The following is an 18,311-nucleotide window of genomic DNA, read 5'->3' on the forward strand; positions in this document are numbered from 1 at the left end:
ATCAATACAAACCTATCTGGTGCTTTGTTGACTACCTTAGCTGGATTACCTAGATCGCGAGCCAAGAGTGGAGCCTTGTGAGGCTGCGGTTGGCGGTGCTGTGCTGTTAACTTGGCTTTTGGTTCGGCCTGGGAGAGGTGTGAATGCGGTGTAATCATGTTGGTACCTAACTTTTAGGGTTGAATCGCTGATGAAAGTATGGGCTTTCTTGAGGGTTGGAAAGGATACCTAGGTTTATAGCGTTGATAATCGGTCCTATCGACAGGGATATCCAACGCGTGGGACTTGTTTGAAGAGATGGGTCGTCTTGAAGAGAGGGGTGTCGAGAGAGTGAGGAGGAGGGGTGAAGAGCAGGGTCGCAAGCTGAACTGGACCCCTGTTATTGAAGGTGACGGCAATTGGCTCGCTAGCCTGCGTCTTGATTGACAAGGTTGACATGGTCTGGGCATTGGGCAGCGGTTTTCTTTGGGCTGGGCTTGGGGCCGAGCAAAAAAGATTACCATGATGCTGGGGACTGGAGGGAGCAGGTGGTGGTATCAACTTGTATGTATGAATACGGTAGGTGCCTGACTGGTGCTCTTTGCAAGCAGCCACATGCAGCCACCCGCGACGCGACGGGCAGGAAAACGACGACGGCCTCGAATGGATGGAGAATGCCTGACGAGTTGCGGCTGTAAGTTGCTGCAGACGCCTCTTTCGTTAGTGCCATGCGTCGTGGTCCCAGGTTCTGTTTGGTCGAGGGTGGCTGTTTTTGCTTGGCTTTCACGGAGGCCAGCCGCAATACGGAAATTTTCCAAATGCGGCGAGGATGCTGTTGTCCGTGTCTGGACTGCTTCCTCGAGTTAAAGATGGTGACGTCCCCGGAGCTGCGTTCCAGCGTTCTTTTCGGTCTTGCCCCTGGATTGAAGAGTTCTCCAAACCAAACATGGCCGTCCAAAGTCTTCGCCGGCTGGTCGCCGCCTCGGTATGGCTTCCTGCTGGTGTTTACTCACACATTGCGGGGACTGAGCGATTCAACCCGACATCGCCAGTTGAGACTGGACTGGCACCCGCACGGGTTGGCCACCTCGAATTCCAGCACCCACCAGCACCCACCCCCCATGCGAGAGCCCTCTTCCAACGGCAGTCTGGGGAGAACACCTGCGGGTTCGTGGGCGATGAGCGGGTCCCATTTACATGCAGCGCAGAATGGGGAGCAGAGTGCCGTGTAAACTCGGATGCCCGCGCCATCGGCTGCTGTCTCTCCACCGCCTGCAACATCTGGACCGCCTGTCTTCCCTACACGTCCTCCCGCCTGGCATCAAACCGTGACACAGACCGAACCATGTACTGGTATGCTCTTCCCGCCTGTTCTCACTCCTTCTTGCCTGTCCCACTAACCTCGCCCGTCTCCAGCTCCGACCTGGACGAGCCAGAATGTGCCACCTTGGTCTACGCCGACGGCGACTACAGTGGCTGGACCATTCCCCTCTGTGCAGCCACATCCGTGGTCCTGCCCATCTTCGACATCACTTCCGGTTCCAACGGGGGTGTTACCACCGGTGGCGGTGGTGGGAGAAACGGCGTCGCCAACCCGACTGATGGCGGCGGCGTTGCCAACCCGACCGACAGCGTCAACGACGACAACAACAACAACCGCAACCTCGACACCGCCAACTCTAACGGCAAGACCCCCGAGGAAGCCGTGGCTTCGACGGTGAACACTGCCTTGATCGTTGGCGCGGTAGTCGGTGGTATCAGTACGTTCTCCCCCCAGTCCCTCCCACTTGACCTGCTTCCTGTTTTTCTGTTCCCCTTTCAAAGTGCTCATAACTAACCTACCATCGATTCTTGCGCACAGGCTTCCTAGCAATGGTAGGCATCATCATCTTCCTCATCATCTACTGCGGCCGTCGCAAGAAGAGAAACCAGGAACTCCGCCTCCAGCAAGCAGGCCAGCCAACCACCATTGCTGGTGCTGGTGCTGGTGACGGTGGTACCGCTCCTCCAAACTTTGCTCCCCCTCCTGAGCAGCAAATGTCCACCGTCCCAGATGGTGCACCGCCGATGGGATTCGCCCAGGGAGCCTACGCCCATCATGGAGATAACAAGCCGGCCATGCAGGAGAGCGCCACGCCGGTTACCAGTGTGGCGCACGTGACGCCCACGGGAACGCCAGCGCCGGGATACACTGCTGTTGCTGGACAGCATCAGCAACAACAACAGCAACAGCAGCAGTGGGGATCTCCTCCGGCGCCGGTGTCGCCTCAGTTCACGGGGCAGATGGGGAATCAGCAGCCGGCGATGCCAGTTTCACCACAGGTGACGGGATATGGGATGTACGCAGGTCAACAGCCGCAGCCGCAACAAGCACAACAACAGGCCGGGGGCTATTTCCAGAGCAATGCCGTCGAGCTGAGCACGCAGAGGGGTGATGGGCAGGTGCATGAGGTTCAGTAGAGGACAGCGAGTCTATCGACGAGCATGCCGTGGATGTGTACATGATTTTGATGAGTGAAGGAGATGATCTTGGGAAGGAAGTCAGTATATATATATATATTTTTGATGGGACTTGGGTTGGGGATACCTGGATACACGATCGTAATAACAGCGGCGCTTTTTGCTTTAATAGAGTGTTTCGTTGCAACAGTGCTTCTGGTGTTGTTCTTTTCCCCCTTTCGACCTTGTTCTGCCATACAATCACGTTTGGTGAGTCCTAGCTGCATATTTTCCATCATTGCTTGGCTCTCAAGCGGCTCGGGAAAGCTGATCAAAATCATGCCTCATCCCCAATCGCAAGCTGTGCCTTCGCCAAGTGCGGCACTGTCGAGTCTCCAAATGTTACGTGCTGAGTAAGAGTCTCGTGACGGCTCTCATAGTGCCAAGGTGCCCCTGAGCAAACAACCGTCCGGTGGTGGAAATTGCCAGGCCGACGCTCCTCTTACGAAGGTCTAGTTGTGGTTGTAGTCTGCCAACGGGTTGGTTGGGATACCGGGTGATTCAGCAAATATCAACGGCTGAGTGCCCTTTGTCGGCATGGCGAGGGCTGCATCGCGGACGGCGGTGAGATAGGTAGATGAGAAGGTGGTGGTTCCGTAAACCTCTCGGCGATTGGTATAAAGAGACAAGCTCCCAGGCATGTCGTCTGTTTGGATCATCATCAAAGACAGCAAAGTCTCTCAGTTTGTCAAAGATGGTCCCACCTCGCTACCCTCATTTCCCTGCTGGGCTTCGACGGCACCAGTCTGGGCCGCCATCCCCTCGCTGCCCAACTACCGCCTTGTTTGGGGCGACAACCTCAACTGGTCGGCCGGCTCGAGCCTCAGCCGCGACCCGAGCAACGTGTGGGAGGTGTTCAGGCGGTCCCGGTTCAACAACGACAACAATGAGGCACAAGAGCACCGCGACCACACCAACAATATCCGGCAGTCGGGCAGCGGGGAGCTCTACATCATCCCCACCAAGGAGAACGGCATCTGGTGCTCGGGCCGTCTGCACCAGCCAAATACAAGGGACTATGGCCTGCATTCTGGGCTCTGGGACAGGGCATCAGGGAGGGCGTGAAGTGGCCCAAGTGTGAAGAGTGGTACAGGACCGGCGACGGAACGGGGGGCTTGGGTCGGCTGTGAGAGTCAGGTATGTCGGAGTTTATGTGTCTGTTTGATAGCTAGGGGGTTGAGTCACCCGGCGAAACGTGGAAGTGGCGGCTGTTCCGAGTGTACCCTTCCAAGTGTGCGGTGGCGGTACCTTATTTTTAGCTCTATACCTTATAAAAATCAGCTCGCAGATGGTTCAATGAAGTTTGCTCTGAACATCACCCACATAAGATACATCATGTCGGACTGCTTCTTCCTCACGCGGCTCCCCCGTAAGATCCGTGATCTCATCTACCACAAGTACCTCTTTTGCCGACTAAGGCTATGTGTTCGACTCAGGGGCAGGCAAGCTGAGGCTGAAGCACTCTGGTGAGCCCATCAATATGGCCCTCTCGTACACAAGCAGGATGGTTGCCGCCGAGATGCGAGGCCTGGCTCTGCGCATCAACACGGTCACCTTCTCGACCATGACCTCGCCGGCCCTGAGAACAAGAGCTGGGCGCTTCGAATTTATTCTCCACCACATCCGCTTTTCAGAAGCAGGTGCTGCTCTACAAGATAACCCGCCTGCCCGAGTAAGCCTGGATAAACTTGAGGCAAGTTGCCCCGGTGCAAGTCGTCTGTGGCCGTTTGTCTGATGGAATGAACGAGAGCGCAAATGGCGAGTCTCCCCTGAGCTCGCCGATCCCCTGGGGTCGTCTGTCCCGTATGTGTATCACAAAGCGACCCAGCAGGCCACTCCGATGGTGATGATGACTCGGATGAGGACAACATTTCACCCGATGAGTATGGGAACCCAAACGAACGATATCTCAGCCGATTGTCCAAAGACTTCTGGGTCGAGGCCGCCAAGCAATGCCCAGTTTCGCTTCTCGGCAGCCGCGTCTGCTATTCACTTTCTAATCCAGATGCCACTTCAGGAGCATCATTCTCGATGAGGATGCCGAGTCCAGTCCTTTTCTTCAGAAGCAATTCCGGGGGTTTGATCCTCTTCTGCTTGGAAAACCCAGCCCTTCGGCCCCTGGGGCAACGTGTTGCTTGGAGCAGGCTATGGTAATATGTGGTTTCCAACAGATAATTGGGTTTCTCTTTTCCAGTTCTCCCGCTTAGATCTCGCCCATCGTCCCGATCTCGTCGCTCAGGTGGCCCCATTATCTGATTGCGCACGCCTGAGCCCGAACTGGACCTCTGACGCCCTATCGTTCTAGCTAGCAGAAGCCCTGGTTCACTGCGACGCCGGGATGTCCAGCAATGTTTACTCGTTGACATTGGACGCTGGCCCGATGCGCGAAACAACCAGCCACATCTTTCACGACGTGGTGCACAGGGACGACGCCTGGCAGCGTGCCGCGCGAACCCAGTTCGGTCTTGAGTCCAACGACGGCGATTTGGCAGCCCTCTGCCGGGCGGGCCAGTACCCATCCATGCAATCTCTAAACAGAATCACTCAAATTTACAAGTGCGCCGTCTTCACAGAAGCTCTCGCTGCGCTAGCTTCCGGTACCTCTTCTCGGGGTGTCCGCTTTGGCGGCAACTTCGATGCCGCCACGCCCTGGAGCGCCGCAGAAGTTGACGCTCTTGTCGAGAAACACAGCAAACTCGATGTCGATGAGTGGGTAGAAACGTATTTTGACAGGGCAGATCACCCCATGTTTGTTGACCCCGAAAAAAGGGTACCAAACGGTCCCGCCGTACCCCAAGTTCTTTGATCACTTTTTACCAAATGTCGTGGTCGATCGAGCCCTGCCTTATCGTGTGTGTATCGACAACAATCCGTACGTACCAAACACGAACTGGGAAGACGACGACGACTGATGTTGGCGGTGGGTGTGTATAACACGGAGGATTAGGTGGATGGGTACATTGGTGTAACTTGCCTACCTTACTTTAGGTAGATAAAAATTTACCAGCATGTGTTGCCGTGTGGTGAACACCCAGACACTCATTTTGAGAGAAATCCAATGCTGTTTCTGGAAGACATACTGCCAAAATCGGAGGAAGATTTCTTCTTCATTTTTACATTCGCAACCCTAAGTCTTCCAATGAACCTGAAGTATATAAGGCCGATAGAAAATAAAATTCGAAAATCAAACGGGCTGTAGAAAATATAGGTATTTTGGTATATCGAGCTTGTATTTTTAGGCTTTTTGGCGGAAGAATAACTCTTTATATATTTAGATATTTATATTCCAATTATGAAAACCGAGATTAAGATTATATGTGACGAACCCCTATCCAGAACCTCTGAAAGGGATACTGGTAGAAGGCACTTCTGAACAATCCTGGTTCGGTACAGCTAAACAGTGTACAACAAATGGCTTATCTTAATCACGATAGTCTAGATACCAACGATTGTAACTTATAACTATTGCATACTGCGGAACTATCTATCTATACCAGCCAGTTTCTCCGTATATATAGACCTTAGGCCCTAAGTACCTCCGTACTTAGACCTATCTTTTAAATCCTTAGATCCCTTGGATCTAGCTTCCAGACTCTAGATCCTTGGATCTAACTCTAAATCCCTAGATCCCCTGGCCGTGTTATCTCCTGCCCCACAAGCCCCACTCATCCGTCGCTCCAGTCTTACTGGTCCTGGCGACCCCGCTCTTCTGAACCGTAACAATTACCTGGCTCACCTGGTGAGCGTGGTGAGCTATGGAGGATCACCACCGCTCACTAGTGAGCTGGAGTGAGCTAGGTACAGAGGTACCTGGAGGATCAATGTTTATATATACGGAGGAACTGGCTGGTATAGATAGATAGTTCCGCAGTATGCAATTCAAGTCACAGTTGTTAGTATTAAGATTATTGCGATTGAGATAAGCCATTTGTTATACACTGTTTAGCTGTATCGAACCAGGATTATTCAGAAGTGCCTTTAACTAGTATCTCTTTCAGAAGTTCTGGATAGGAGTTCGTCACAAATATTAATTAAAAGCGTTTTTAAATAATCCTAATTCGTTATAGTTAAATAGTATATATTAATATTTTATTTTAACCATAATAATTAAAATACTAACAAAATAACCTAAATTGTATTTCACGGAACTATCTATTTAATACCGGCTATACTAGTTTGAGGTGCAGCCACAGGCGTGAGGGTTTGAGTAAGGAAGTGGGGCTCTCGGAGGATTCGGGGGTTCAGGGGTCATGTATATAAGCGGTCTGCTTCGGACATTCTATTTTAGACAGGACATCGACTTTTATTTCTTCATATTTTGTGCCTTGCACGCGTGCAGGCAATTCTGGCCCTCTGATCAGGCCGATCAGGTGCTTATTATGTGGTCTGCAAGCCCATAGAATCTTTTCTTTGTCCTACGTGGAGTGCGGCCTGCGAGCGAGCCACTGTCACGCAGGTGTGTCCATTCAGAGACCCTGTTGAGGGTATATTTGCGGTGTTGTGGTTGGTTTGTGTGTTTTCCCACCATTTCAATACCGGCAATTCCTCCGTATATATTGACTTAGGGACCGTAGACCGTATGCCCCGCCGCGGTCCCCGGTCCTAATACTATTAGTTCTATCTAACGATTAGCTGCGGGTTCCCAACATTCCACACACTATCTAACCTGCTGTTGGCTTAACTGTGACAATGTAAGTTTATATGATGATTTAACTAGGCCTTACGTTAATTTTCAAATTAGGTATTCGAACTTAACCTAGTTAATTTGGACATTTGAAAATTAAATTTTTCTTGACAGGGGGTAGGGTGGAAGAGGCAATGCCACTCTTAACTACACACCCCACTCAAGTCCAAAAGCGGCAATACATTTCCCTTGACTGGAAGAGCATTTGATTCGCCAGACAGTATATTAAAACCCCCCCTTTCTTCCTCTGTCTTACTGCTGGCCATGTATCAAATGGCTCCTCTCGATCCGGCAGTTGCACGTGAGAACGCTTGGTCGACGAAACGGCGGAAATCTTGTCTCTTCAGGCTAAAAGAAGGACTGGCTACCGATCCACTTTGGAACCCGAGACCCAGGTTTCCCGTGCGTCTTGTTACGTCGATCTGCATCGTTAGCGATATGTTTAATACCGGGGATTGACCTCTTCACGTTTCGACTTTTTGTTCTTGCCTTTTCACTTTTCTCTTCTTCCCCAAACAACAAAGGGGCTCTGGGCCGAGATGGCGCCAGATATTGCCATGAACCTTGCTCCCCACCCCCCTCTCGAGGCGTTATCTTGAGCAACACGATTCTCTGTCCAGGCGGTTCAGCAGTTTCCTAACTGGGAAGGTGACTTTTGTACGTTCCAGAGGGAATAACAACAGGACGAGCAACCGCTTCTCTCCCCAGACCGGATTCTCCCATTTTGACAGCTTGGCAGGATTCAGATGTGCGTTGGATCCTTTTACCGTTGTTTCTCAATATCTTTCTCCTCAAGGAAGTACTACTTTCTGTTCTTGTTCGCCCCGTGTAACGAGACCACCCGTCCTTTTGCTGTGGCTCCTGCCCATGATGTCTTCCCAACTGCCGTCAGCGAATGGCGCTGCCACACCCGCGCGGCACTCTGCACGGCACGCACACGGGGCAGCCCTGGCACAGCGGCTCATTCCCGGCCGGACAATATTGGGCCCACACATGGTCCAAAATTCCCCGATCGATGGCTGTTCCCGGAGTTCATCTCTTGTCTTTGACGGGAGCATAATGTCAGCATTATCAAGCTCGGAAACCTTCCCCCTGGTATTCTCTCGTGGGATGTATTTTTCCCCCCTTTGGTTCGCTGTCTGGGATCAGATTACATGCCAACATTGAACGACCAGCAATGGCGGTCGAGGGATATCATGTGTCTTGATGTCGTCTTTTGGTTGCTGCGCCATCCTACCAGACAATCGCAATGGTACCCTACAAGCAACTCCCTTGACAGCTTGCACCACGAATTGTCAGGATCACGCCAGCGCAAGAAAAGAACGACGTTGACACCTGCTCGCTAGACTAGCTCCCGTCTTGGGTAGGTCGTAAGGCGGTTTAATCTTGGCTACCCTCTTCTCACCCACATGGCACCCGCATTCAGCATCGTGTCAAAGTTCTAAGCATGACCTGGTTCCTACCTAACCAGGTTGATATATGAAAAGATGGTGGAGAAGGTCTGACATCTTGTTCGCGATGCCCTTTGCGGAAGGTGGTGATGATTTTGGGACCAATATGTCAACGCCATCACGGGTAACCTCCCTCTCTCTACCTATTCCCAGCCACCAGTCCACAAGCTGACGTTATCTAAGACAGAGATAAATAGACATGTTCATCTCGCTGTTGTTTTTCTGTTGCAAGATCACCATCACCTCTCTCTCTCTCTCTCTCTCTCTCTCTCTCTGTGTCCTCATCCTCCTCACTTGTCTACTCGCGAGTTTAACAAATAACAGACTTCAACATGCAGCTCCTCCGGGCCACCACCTGCCTCCTCCTCCCAACCCTGGCGTTGGCCGCTCCTCCTGTCAGGGAGGCACCTCTCCTCACCCCCCGCGGTGCAGCCGCCTCTCAGCTCATCGACGGGAGCTACATCGTCAAGCTCAGAGACGGCAGCAGCGATGCCGTCCTCCAGGGTGCGGTGAAGGGTTTGAGCACCCAGCACCTCTACAAGGCCGGCCGGTTCAAGGGCTTCGCCGCCAAGCTGTCCGCTGCGAAGCTGGCTGCCATCCGCAGGCTTCCCGAGGTGTGTCCATCCTACCTTATCCCAGCGGACCGTTTGATTCACGATGCTAAACAAAAGTCCCAGGTCGAATTCGTCGAACAAGACGCCGTGGTCCAGGCATACGACTTCGTCACCCAGGAGGACGTCCCCTGGGGCCTCGCCCGCATCTCCCACCGCAGCCCAGGCCAGACCTCGTACGTCTACGACGAGTCCGCCGGCGAGGGCACCTGCAGCTACATCATCGACACGGGCATCTACGTCAACCACACTGTATGTTTATTTTTCCTTCTCCCCCCTCACTCTAACACCTCATCAGTTTTCACTAACCGCCCCCCCCTTCCTTTTCCCCCTTGAAGCAATTCACCAACCGCGCCCACTGGCTAGCAAACTTCATCGACACCGACAACACAGACGGCAACGGCCACGGCACCCACGTGGCCGGCACCATCGGCGGCGTCACCTACGGCGTGTCCAAAAAAACAAGCCTCTACGCCGTCAAAGTCCTTCGCGCCTCCGGGTCCGGCACCCTCGCCGCCGTCATCGCGGGCATCGACTTTGTCGCCGCCGACTTTCCCACCCGGGGCTGCCCCAACGGCGCGACGGCCAACCTGTCCCTCGGCGCGTCGAGGAGCACGGCCGTCAACGCCGCCGCCGCCGCCGCCGTCAGGGCGGGGGTTTTCCTCAGCGTCGCGGCCGGCAACAGCGCCGACGACGCCTTCTTCTACAGCCCAGCGAGCGAGGAGACGGTCTGCACCGTTGGGGCGACGGATGAGGGGGATGTGAGGGCTTGGTTTTCGAACTACGGGGAGGGGGTCGACGTTTTTGCGCCCGGGGTCGGGGTGGAGAGCGCGTGGATTGGGGGGCCGAGCGCAACGGTGAGTGAGACGCTTTTTTTTTTTTTGCATGCATTACCAGGTGGACTGTGGCTGACGAAAGAGAGGTAGAACACCATTTCGGGAACGTCGATGGCGGCGCCGCATGTGGCCGGTTTGGCTTCGTATCTGCTTGCGCTGCTGGGACCAAAGACGCCGGCGGAGCTGTGCGAGTACATTAGGGAGACGTCCACCAACGGCACCATCACGGACCTGCCCACGGGGACCTTCAACGGGATTGCGTTCAACGGAAACCCGGGGGCTCTGTAAACGCGCTGGCGAGTGGTGGATATCGGGATGCGAGTTGGCGGACCATGATGAGGGGAGGCTACTGGGTGGGTATTTTATGAGAGGCAAGTAGATACGCGATGCTCTGATGTTTTTGTGTTTCCTTTGGATAGATTTCCAGTCTCCGATGCTTTCATTCCCAGGTTCATCCGAATTTGAGGATGTTGGCTTTTTATTAGTTAGTTTCTGTAGCGTTGCTCGACAGTCATTTGGTAATGATAGTACTATCCATACTCCCTTGCATATCGTCTCAAATCAAACACTTTGCAAGCAGTCAAGCTTCATTGAACAAGGGCATGCATACGCCCAACCATTTCCCAGTAGGTACCTAATAAAGCAAAGACCTAAAACAACATCAAAGAAACGCAAACAGTTTCCTATCAAATGCTCAGGGGGTATTCATAGCAGCAACCGCGGCAGCCAACCAGTTCATCAGCCTTTTGTTCCCTCTTCCTCACCACAGTACTTCAGCTTCAGTTCTTCCGAAAAGAAAAAAAGAAAAAGAAAAATGGTAATTGGTATCATACACACACACACAACCCCTACCTTCTCACTCTTGTTTGATCAAAACTTTGAATAAAGAAAAAATCCCAGTAGGCCCATCATTCCCTTCTCACTCATTCCTTACTCCCATTTTCCTTCATCTTCTCCTCTTCCACCTTCCCCCCACCCTCACCTCCACCGCCATTATTACCACCCCCAAGAAACAAACTCCTAAAATCAGCATTACTCTTCTTCGGCCCACCAAGAGCAACCCCATTCGTCCTCAACCCCAACCCCGGCGCCCCCGTTCCCATACCCGTCTTTGGCTTTGACCTCCCCAGCACCTGCGGCCGGTTGATACTCGGCGGCGGCGGCATCAACTGCGCAGCCGTCGGCGGCTTCTTCCCCTGCTTCTCCGGCTCCGGGCGCGCACACGGGTCACTCCCCGCCACCTTCTTCTCCCCTTTGCTCTGAAACAGCTCCTCCGTCGTGCCAACACGCAGCTTCTGACCCGCTTCCACCTCTAGCCCGTCGATCACCAGCTGAGCCTTCCCCGCCGACGCGGCATCCTTGTACTCAACAATCGCGCCCCCATGCCGGGCATGCAACGTCAGCTTGACAAACTCCCCCGCCGGCTTGAGCAAATTCCCCACGCGGGCTTCGTTCATCGTGTCAGGAACGCCCAGAATGACAACCTTTCGATCTCTCGCCGCACCGCCGCCGCCGCCAGAAGATACTGTTGATTCGGCAGCTGTGGACGCAGGGGATCCGGCATCCTCGGCGCCCCCCCAGGCTGTCGCCGTCTTCTTCGTTCCCTTTGGCATCGAGAGCTCGACCTTGATTGGATGCTGTCCAAACATGGCCTTATCCAGCAGCTTGATGGCCTCCTGCGCCTCCTCCTTAGTCTGCATCACCACAAACGCCGTCCCCAGATGCGGGATCCGCACGCTGACCACCTTGCCAGCCTTGGAAAAGTGGCCCTGGACCTCGTCCTCCTTCATGGTGCGGGGGATGTTGATCACGTGCAGCTCTCTCTCCTCTTCCTGCGCCCCTTGCCGGTGCTGCTTGTGTGCTGGGTCGGATATCTTGACCACGAGCCTGCACCTCCCACCCAACGCCTTCCCGTCCAACTTGAGCGCTGCCTCGGCCGAGGCCCGCTCCCGAAAGGTGAGGTAGCAAAACCGCCGCTTCGCGTTTTCCTTGAGGCTGGGGAACCGGATGCTGTGGATCTCGCCGTGGGCCTTGAAGAGGTTGCGGAGGTACTCCTCGTCGGCGTCTGGGGGGTAGTTGGTGACAAACAGCGTGCAGTCAATGGCCGGGGTGACTTGGATGATCCGGTCGCCAAAGGGTTTGCCATCGCGGATCAGCGCTGCTCGCGCATCGTCCGAGTGTCGAAACTCGACCAGGGCAACCGCGTCGTCGTCCCCCTTTTTGAGGTCGATGTTGTTGACGTGGCCGTAATCCCGAAAGAACTGCTTGATCTTGGTTTGGGTGGCGTCAGCAGGCAAGTTCCACAAGAAAACCGTGTTGTGCTCTCGATCCCGTTTCACGTCGTCCCCGTTCGTCTCGCTCCTGGGCCGCTTGTTAGCAGCATCGTCTTCGGCCGGGGTCGGCTCTCGCTTGCGCTTGGATCCGGGTGACGCGGAACCGGAAGCATCTGTCATGGGAACGTCTTCGCTCCTGTCCGCTGGCGCTGCTTGCTCCAGGGCTGCCTCGGCGGCCTGCCGTGCTTCCCGTTCTCGGCGCTTCTCGACCCCCTTGCGCGTCTTGTAGATGGTGTCGTGGGCCTCGCGCAGTGTCTCGGCCAGCTCGTAGTCATTGCAGTGCTTGAGGTACACCTGGAGAATCCGTTCGGGCCAGTCAAGAGTCCTAACCTTGAGCGCCCTGGTGAAAACGCGGGTGGCCAAGCTGGGGACCAGCAGACCTTGAGCCTGTGTGTTGGGGGTAGGGCTGCGGAGTTTGGCTCTGTGTGCGGTGAAGACTACCATCTCCCAGAGGTACCAGTTGAGCCAAAAGTCGTAGCTGTTGGCGTGCAGCGGGATTTGCGACAGCTCATCCCAGATAGCACGAGCACCCTCGATGTCTTCCTTCTTTTCGGTGAGAAACTGGATCAGAATCTTCTCGAGGCGGTAGTCCGGATCGCCCTGGTAGTTTTCGCCGTATTTTCGCTGACCCCAGTGCTTGACATCCTCGAGGGCAGAGGAGAGACCCACTTCGGCAACATCAACAGCCTCTTCGCTGGCCTTGGGGTTCATGGCTGTTCGCTTGAGATAGCCGCACCATGCAGAATACATATCCAAAACACCCGTCATTCCGTCTCTGTCAAGCTGGGGACTGTTGGTGGCGGCGTGCTTGATGCGTTCGACGTCGGCAAAGGTTAGCGCAGCCTCCTCGGCAGCCAAGATGTACCGAGCCCACACAGGACCCGCCCAGGGAATGTGATGCACGGCGCGACGGAGAACGTCGAGCATGTTTGGGACCAGATTGGCCGAGACGCGGGCACGGCCTGCCTTGAGGTCCGACTGGGAGGTCGACACCAGCGTGATAAAGTTGAGCCATGTAGTGTCGTCCGACGCCAGCACGCCTGTCAGCGCCCTCGAAAAGAGGCCGAGACAAATCTTGAAGTTGTCCAGCGCGTCCCGCTTGCCCTTGTGCTGCTTGATCTCCCAGTCAATGTACTCTAGCATCTCCGCACGTACCGCTGCCGTGTCTCCAGACTTGACGGCCAGCGACAGCTTGGTCTCGAAGGGGTCGCGCAGCGCATACAGGCGCTTCGCATTCTTGGCGCTCCTCGTGATCTGCTCCATCTCGCTCTCGTAGGCCTGGCGGTTGTACTCGGATAGGAAAGTGGAAAACATCTGGGATGTCCTGTCCCAGGTGGCGTGCGGGACCGTCAGCCGATTGCGGAACAGCTGGGTGATTCTGCGAACACCGGCCTCGGTCACGGTCCGCCTCAGCAGCTCCATTTCGAGCGAGATCCAGCGGTCCCAGAGTTCGTTGCTGTCGGACAGGCGGTACTGGACAGCCTCGTAGCCCCGCTGCCAGAGGTTGAGGGCGGCATCGATGGTGAATATGGAACGTCCGACCTCCTGCTCTTCTGGGGACCAGCCGGCGTCGCTAACAGGTTGACAGTCGTTGTAGAGCGACCAAAAGTACTCGCAGTAGGCCATCCAGACCTTGATGCTCCCGGGCTCGGCCGACACGGCGTCGTTGAAGCTCTCAATCACGCGCACGCGTGCCTCGAGGTCGGTGGCTTCGCGCAGCTGGTGGTCGACATAGTCGACCCAATTGTCCTCCCCCACCGGGCTCGCCATTATGCCTGCTTTCTTCGAAGAGGCCGTGTCATTGGATGTCGGAGAGACCCGTCGCCGCTTGTGAAGCTGCGATGTGGTTGTACGTTGGACGGGAGCAGAGAAGACGGCCGTCGCTGTTTTTTTTCTTCTTTTTCTCGCAAACGGCTGGCTAGCTGGCTGGCTGGCAGACTGACTGACTTTCTGGCTGGCGCGGAAAAAGAACTGACTAGGTGCTCGTTTGGGAACCTTCGGAACGGACTGGGACTCGAGGTTAGTTTGTTTGCGGCGGCAGCAGACGACGATGCGACAATGCGACAGGTGCGACAGATGCGATAGACGGAATCGGGTGCTCTTCTTCTTTCTTTCTGTCACAAATGGGAGTCGCAGCAGTGGTTGTCGATGGATGGGGGGAGTGGCAGCGGACGTGGCACCCTGGGAAATACAAATTCCGCGGGCTTTGACCCCACCCGGGGGCCTGGACTACGGGCTTGGGGCCTCCACCCGCCAAGGCCCCTTCTGCCAACAACCGCGTTTTTCCACCCAGAGCAGCAGCACCGACCTCACTAAAAGCATCCTTCATCTCTCTGTTGACTGACTGACTGACTGACTGACTGACTGACTAAACTGCCTATTAGATAAGCTATAATAAATACCTGGTTGGATACTCTACAATGTATGTTCCCCATCCCGACAGTCTGGGCTCACGTGTGGCCGTGGGCCTGGCTCCCGTCCAGGTAGTGCAAAACGCCATGCAAAAAACAAAAAACTTTAAAAAAAAAAAAAAATAGAAAGATGGGACGGCGGGGTGCCGGGACCGACTCCATCTTTGACATTTGGATGTATCCAGGTGTCTTCTGTATTTACACTACTGAAAGAGAAAAAGGACCCTGGATTCAAGTACCTAATTTTTACCTACCATTGCTGAAAAGGCCAGACAGGCAGAGACACGGCCGGACAGATTTATCCGCCCTGTGGTTTCTAGTGGTTCTTGTGGTGCTTCCCATCTCACGGCCGCTCGTCATTGTCAGGCCGCCGAGACTTGGGGGTCTCCGCTGATCCATGTAGATCACGACTGAGGCTGGCCAATCATAGTATCCCCTTCCTCCGTCCCGCAGGACCCTGACCAACCCTGACCACCGGCCACGGAGTGCCATTCGCGACCACGAGCCTGCCGAGTGATTTTACAGCTTGTTTTATTTTTCAGCTGTTGCCCTGCTTCTTTTTTGGTGTAGGCTGTTAGGCTATCAGGCTATCAGGCTGTGCCATCAAACTGAGGACCGTCTTTGGTGATTCCAGGCCCGTCTGTCTCAGTCATCCGCCTGCACGGGACCTATGACGTAGGGGCGCATCTGCAGGGTGCCATCAGGGACTCGTCAAAGTGCCGTCATATCCGATCGAGCAAAGCGTTCTAGGCCCCCCCAGCGAACACCCCGCACAAAAGTCGCGCCATGCCGCTGACCAATCACCGACCGCCATTTGACGAGGCTGTCTTGCTGAACACACGCCCAATCATGTGTAACATTATGTCTATCGCAAGTGTACCAGTCAAAACTGAGGTCCATATATTTCTCAATTAGATATAGAATGCTGTTCTTGAGAAGCTGTGTCCAAAGACAGGATAATACCCAACTTGCAGTGGAAGAAATACTTGAGCGACTGCTACAATAATCACCGAGCTCAAGTCAACGCGACGGTCGACCTGACCTACCTTTCGAGCGCCTGATGGATTCAGAACTCCCTCGCGACTCTTACCAGCAAACAAACTTCGCATTCCATTGGCAATCAATCTATCTACCCACTCTTCAAATTCCCCTTCTTTTGCAAGTCTCACGGTTCTAAATCTTCCTGACTCTGTTACCCCAGCCCCACCATCTCCAACCATGGCAACTAACGATCTTCAGATTCTCCATCCAGACTCAGCCAGGGTTCACTTGAACTCTCGTGGTTTCGTCAAGATCGAAAGAGTCGCTCAGAGCACCACCGAACCAGCGACCGACGTCCCTTGGTTAACGACTACTGGCCCGCCGACTGAAGAGATCTATCTTGCCAGAGTCACTGCCGGCAATCTCGAAGAGCTTGCCACGGCTCTTCGATGCCAACGAGACGGCGACACTCAGTTGTACGAAGTTGCTATCAGAGCTGTCCCCGCCAGCAGTTCCTCGTCGGTTGTCGCCCCCACGCCTTCTCAAACTCCCGAGTACTCGATCAACAGTGCAGAACACTGCGAGAATGATGACTCTATTGACAGCGATGAGCTCCTCGTCACAAGCCTGCGGCAGGAGTTGCGTAAAAAGAAGAGGGGTAAGTAGATGTCTTGTCAAAATGAGTGGCAATACATCAAGCCAGCTTGTTTTGTATCTGCAATTAACTGGTTGTCCTGTCAATACAGCACATAAAGCAACTTCCACTTCTCAAAGACAGCAGCACTCTCGCAGCTCTCACACCATTTCTTTCCCTCCGCCTCAAGCTCTTGGGCCCAAGGCCAGCCCAAGCCTCTTCTTCCACTGGTCTCACGCTGAAGATCAGAAAGCCCGCAGGCAAGCCAGAGCTGCTCGGATCGCCGCCTTGGTGTTGCAGACTCAACGGCGGCGCAGATCAAACAGATCGCGACGTTGAACACTAGTAGATTTAAAAATCACTTCGGGCTGAGTGATGAGAGATGTTGGAGGAGATATGAGAAGCATGCTAAACTATAGAGCAAGGACTGGCGATATACAGTACCACTTGTACTCAGGGATGCCATCTGGGGATCGGCCATAGCGAGCTCTCAGATTCTATAATAAAAGCATTGATAAGAACCCTCATTTGAAAAATACAAGTTCGTCTTTGAGCCCCAGCTTTATTCAGAACCTCAATGCCTAGTATATCAGGATCGTGTTAGTAATTCCAACTTTCCCTTTCTGTTGCCGAGCTCGAGGAATTCACCCTTCTCAAAATCCCTTGAACACCAACAACAGCACTGGAGTAAGAAATCGCAACCTCCAACTGTTCAACCTCCTCTTCCCCTCCACAGCCACCCACCCTCCCAGCAACAAACAGCCCACTCCCCAATGCCACAAAATAATACCACCATAAACAAGCCAGCCGCATCTATGTTCCCGTTGTACAAAATTCAACTTTCAAACCTACAGAATTCCAAATTCAACCACACCTCACATGGATGTTTAAACAACCCCCCCCCCCAAGACAAGAACGCTCAACCTCATCACATCACTCATTGTCAAAAAGTCCAGACAGACTATCCCATCCATCCATTCGTTCCTGCCTTCCCCCCTGTCCCTAATCTATCCAATCATTTATTACACGCGGGGGTGCGCACCTAGTATCTAGCAGCACCTCTTATGAAAAGAAAACATGCCCCTGCAGCAGTTGCACCCAATGGTGAACCCGCCCCCGCGGAGGTTGAGCTGCTCGTCGTCACCATGGTCGCCGTCTTGTGTCATTTGGGGTGCGGGGTGGGATTTCTGGTAGGTCAGGCCAGGTTACATTGTCAGCGAGGGAGGGAGGGAGGAAAGGCTACAGAAACAAAAACATACGGGTTGGTCGGTGATGATTTGTTTGTTTGGCGGTGCTGTTGCTGACATTTGCATGGCTTGCGGGGTGGGGGGTTGATTGTTATGGGTGGAGGGCATTTTGACGGTGAAAGATGGAAGGATGAGGGGAGAAGAAAAGTGGGAAAGGGTTGTGGTGTAAAGATAAAAAAAGCCTAGAAGGTGAGATGGTGGAGTAGGTCGGTGTGTGTTGAGGGTGTCGTCAGCGTGGGCGGGCGGGGAGGAGGAGAAAAACCAGGGAAACCCGATGGCGGTAGTTGTTGAAATAAAGTTGGGTAGGGAGGAGGGGGAAGAGGGAAAAAAAATAAAAAGGTCGGTCTGGACCGGCGATTGGGGAGGGAGGTCAGCCAATGAAGAAAGATATAAACCGGGTGATCACCGATGCTGAGACAGGCACAACAGGCACGGGGGGAGGGGCGGTGCGTGGTGAGATATGATTGGTTACGACACAAGAAGAGGGGGCCTGGCTGGACTTGAAAAGAGGATGGGCGGGGCATATCATTGATATGTAAGAAAATATCCTTGGCAATTTCTCTTCCCTTTCTTTTCAATGGCTGTTTGACAGGAACATGATAACGACCGACGCCTACTACGACCTCTGCCAGTATCCGTACGTGT

At 53.9% G+C, this 18,311-nt stretch overlaps 7 protein-coding genes across 7 annotated transcripts; 4 read left to right on the forward strand and 3 right to left on the reverse strand.

Annotated features, from left to right (window-relative positions):
• The first annotated feature begins 720 nt into the window (after nucleotides 1-720).
• QC764_400590 (uncharacterized protein) lies at nucleotides 721-2,624 on the forward strand. Its single transcript, XM_062946322.1, has 3 exons — nucleotides 721-1,332; nucleotides 1,396-1,739; nucleotides 1,841-2,624. Exons 1-3 carry the CDS (start codon nucleotides 809-811, stop codon nucleotides 2,437-2,439), a joined length of 1,467 nt encoding a protein of 488 aa, XP_062799899.1. The 5' UTR covers nucleotides 721-808; the 3' UTR covers nucleotides 2,440-2,624.
• Nucleotides 2,625-4,816: 2,192 nt separating this feature from the next.
• Nucleotides 4,817-5,284, forward strand: QC764_400595 (uncharacterized protein; the record flags this gene model as incomplete). The annotated part of the gene is made up of 1 exon (XM_062946323.1): nucleotides 4,817-5,284. One exon carries the CDS (start codon nucleotides 4,817-4,819, stop codon nucleotides 5,282-5,284), a length of 468 nt encoding a protein of 155 aa, XP_062799900.1.
• A 2,375-nt stretch (nucleotides 5,285-7,659) lies between these two features.
• Nucleotides 7,660-10,783, forward strand: QC764_400600 (uncharacterized protein). Its single transcript, XM_062946324.1, is given in 7 exon segments — nucleotides 7,660-8,456; nucleotides 8,509-8,737; nucleotides 8,797-8,878; nucleotides 8,891-9,227; nucleotides 9,291-9,476; nucleotides 9,563-10,081; nucleotides 10,151-10,783. The coding sequence occupies 4 exon segments, from the start codon at nucleotides 8,946-8,948 to the stop codon at nucleotides 10,346-10,348; spliced, it is 1,185 nt and encodes a 394-aa protein (XP_062799901.1). The 5' UTR covers nucleotides 7,660-8,456; nucleotides 8,509-8,737; nucleotides 8,797-8,878; nucleotides 8,891-8,945; the 3' UTR covers nucleotides 10,349-10,783.
• Nucleotides 10,784-10,983: 200 nt separating this feature from the next.
• Nucleotides 10,984-14,163, reverse strand: PRP24 (Splicing factor; the record flags this gene model as incomplete). Its single annotated transcript, XM_062946325.1, has 1 exon — nucleotides 10,984-14,163. The coding sequence occupies one exon, from the start codon at nucleotides 14,161-14,163 to the stop codon at nucleotides 10,984-10,986; it is 3,180 nt and encodes a 1,059-aa protein (XP_062799902.1).
• A 1,552-nt stretch (nucleotides 14,164-15,715) lies between these two features.
• QC764_400615 (uncharacterized protein) lies at nucleotides 15,716-16,758 on the forward strand (the record flags this gene model as incomplete). The annotated part of the gene is made up of 2 exons (XM_062946326.1): nucleotides 15,716-16,443; nucleotides 16,532-16,758. The coding sequence occupies exons 1-2, from the start codon at nucleotides 16,023-16,025 to the stop codon at nucleotides 16,756-16,758; spliced, it is 648 nt and encodes a 215-aa protein (XP_062799903.1). The 5' UTR covers nucleotides 15,716-16,022.
• QC764_0060330 (uncharacterized protein) lies at nucleotides 16,313-17,232 on the reverse strand (the record flags this gene model as incomplete). The annotated part of the gene is made up of 2 exons (XM_062940499.1): nucleotides 16,313-17,000; nucleotides 17,068-17,232. The coding sequence occupies 2 exons, from the start codon at nucleotides 17,230-17,232 to the stop codon at nucleotides 16,986-16,988; spliced, it is 180 nt and encodes a 59-aa protein (XP_062799904.1). The 3' UTR covers nucleotides 16,313-16,985.
• Nucleotides 17,233-17,468: 236 nt separating this feature from the next.
• Nucleotides 17,469-17,774, reverse strand: QC764_400618 (uncharacterized protein; the record flags this gene model as incomplete). The annotated part of the gene is made up of 2 exons (XM_062946327.1): nucleotides 17,469-17,606; nucleotides 17,679-17,774. 2 exons carry the CDS (start codon nucleotides 17,772-17,774, stop codon nucleotides 17,469-17,471), a joined length of 234 nt encoding a protein of 77 aa, XP_062799905.1.
• Nucleotides 17,775-18,311: the final 537 nt, after the last annotated feature.

Source organism: Podospora pseudoanserina, chromosome 4 (assembly GCF_035222485.1).
Source record: "Podospora pseudoanserina strain CBS 124.78 chromosome 4, whole genome shotgun sequence".
Lineage (NCBI taxonomy): Eukaryota > Fungi > Ascomycota > Sordariomycetes > Sordariales > Podosporaceae > Podospora > Podospora pseudoanserina.

Bases quoted from the DNA above. Each gene is read 5' to 3' on its own strand.
- QC764_400590 (XM_062946322.1), top strand. From the start codon at position 809: ATGCTGTTGTCCGTGTCTGGACTGCTTCCTCGAGTTAAAGATGGTGAC. The intron at 1,333-1,395 runs GTATGCTCTTCC...GCCCGTCTCCAG, and splicing joins ACAGACCGAACCATGTACTG to CTCCGACCTGGACGAGCCAG. The intron at 1,740-1,840 runs GTACGTTCTCCC...TCTTGCGCACAG, and splicing joins CGCGGTAGTCGGTGGTATCA to GCTTCCTAGCAATGGTAGGC.
- QC764_400600 (XM_062946324.1), top strand. From the start codon at position 8,946: ATGCAGCTCCTCCGGGCCACCACCTGCCTCCTCCTCCCAACCCTGGCG. The intron at 9,228-9,290 runs GTGTGTCCATCC...CAAAAGTCCCAG, and splicing joins CCATCCGCAGGCTTCCCGAG to GTCGAATTCGTCGAACAAGA. The intron at 9,477-9,562 runs GTATGTTTATTT...TCCCCCTTGAAG, and splicing joins GCATCTACGTCAACCACACT to CAATTCACCAACCGCGCCCA.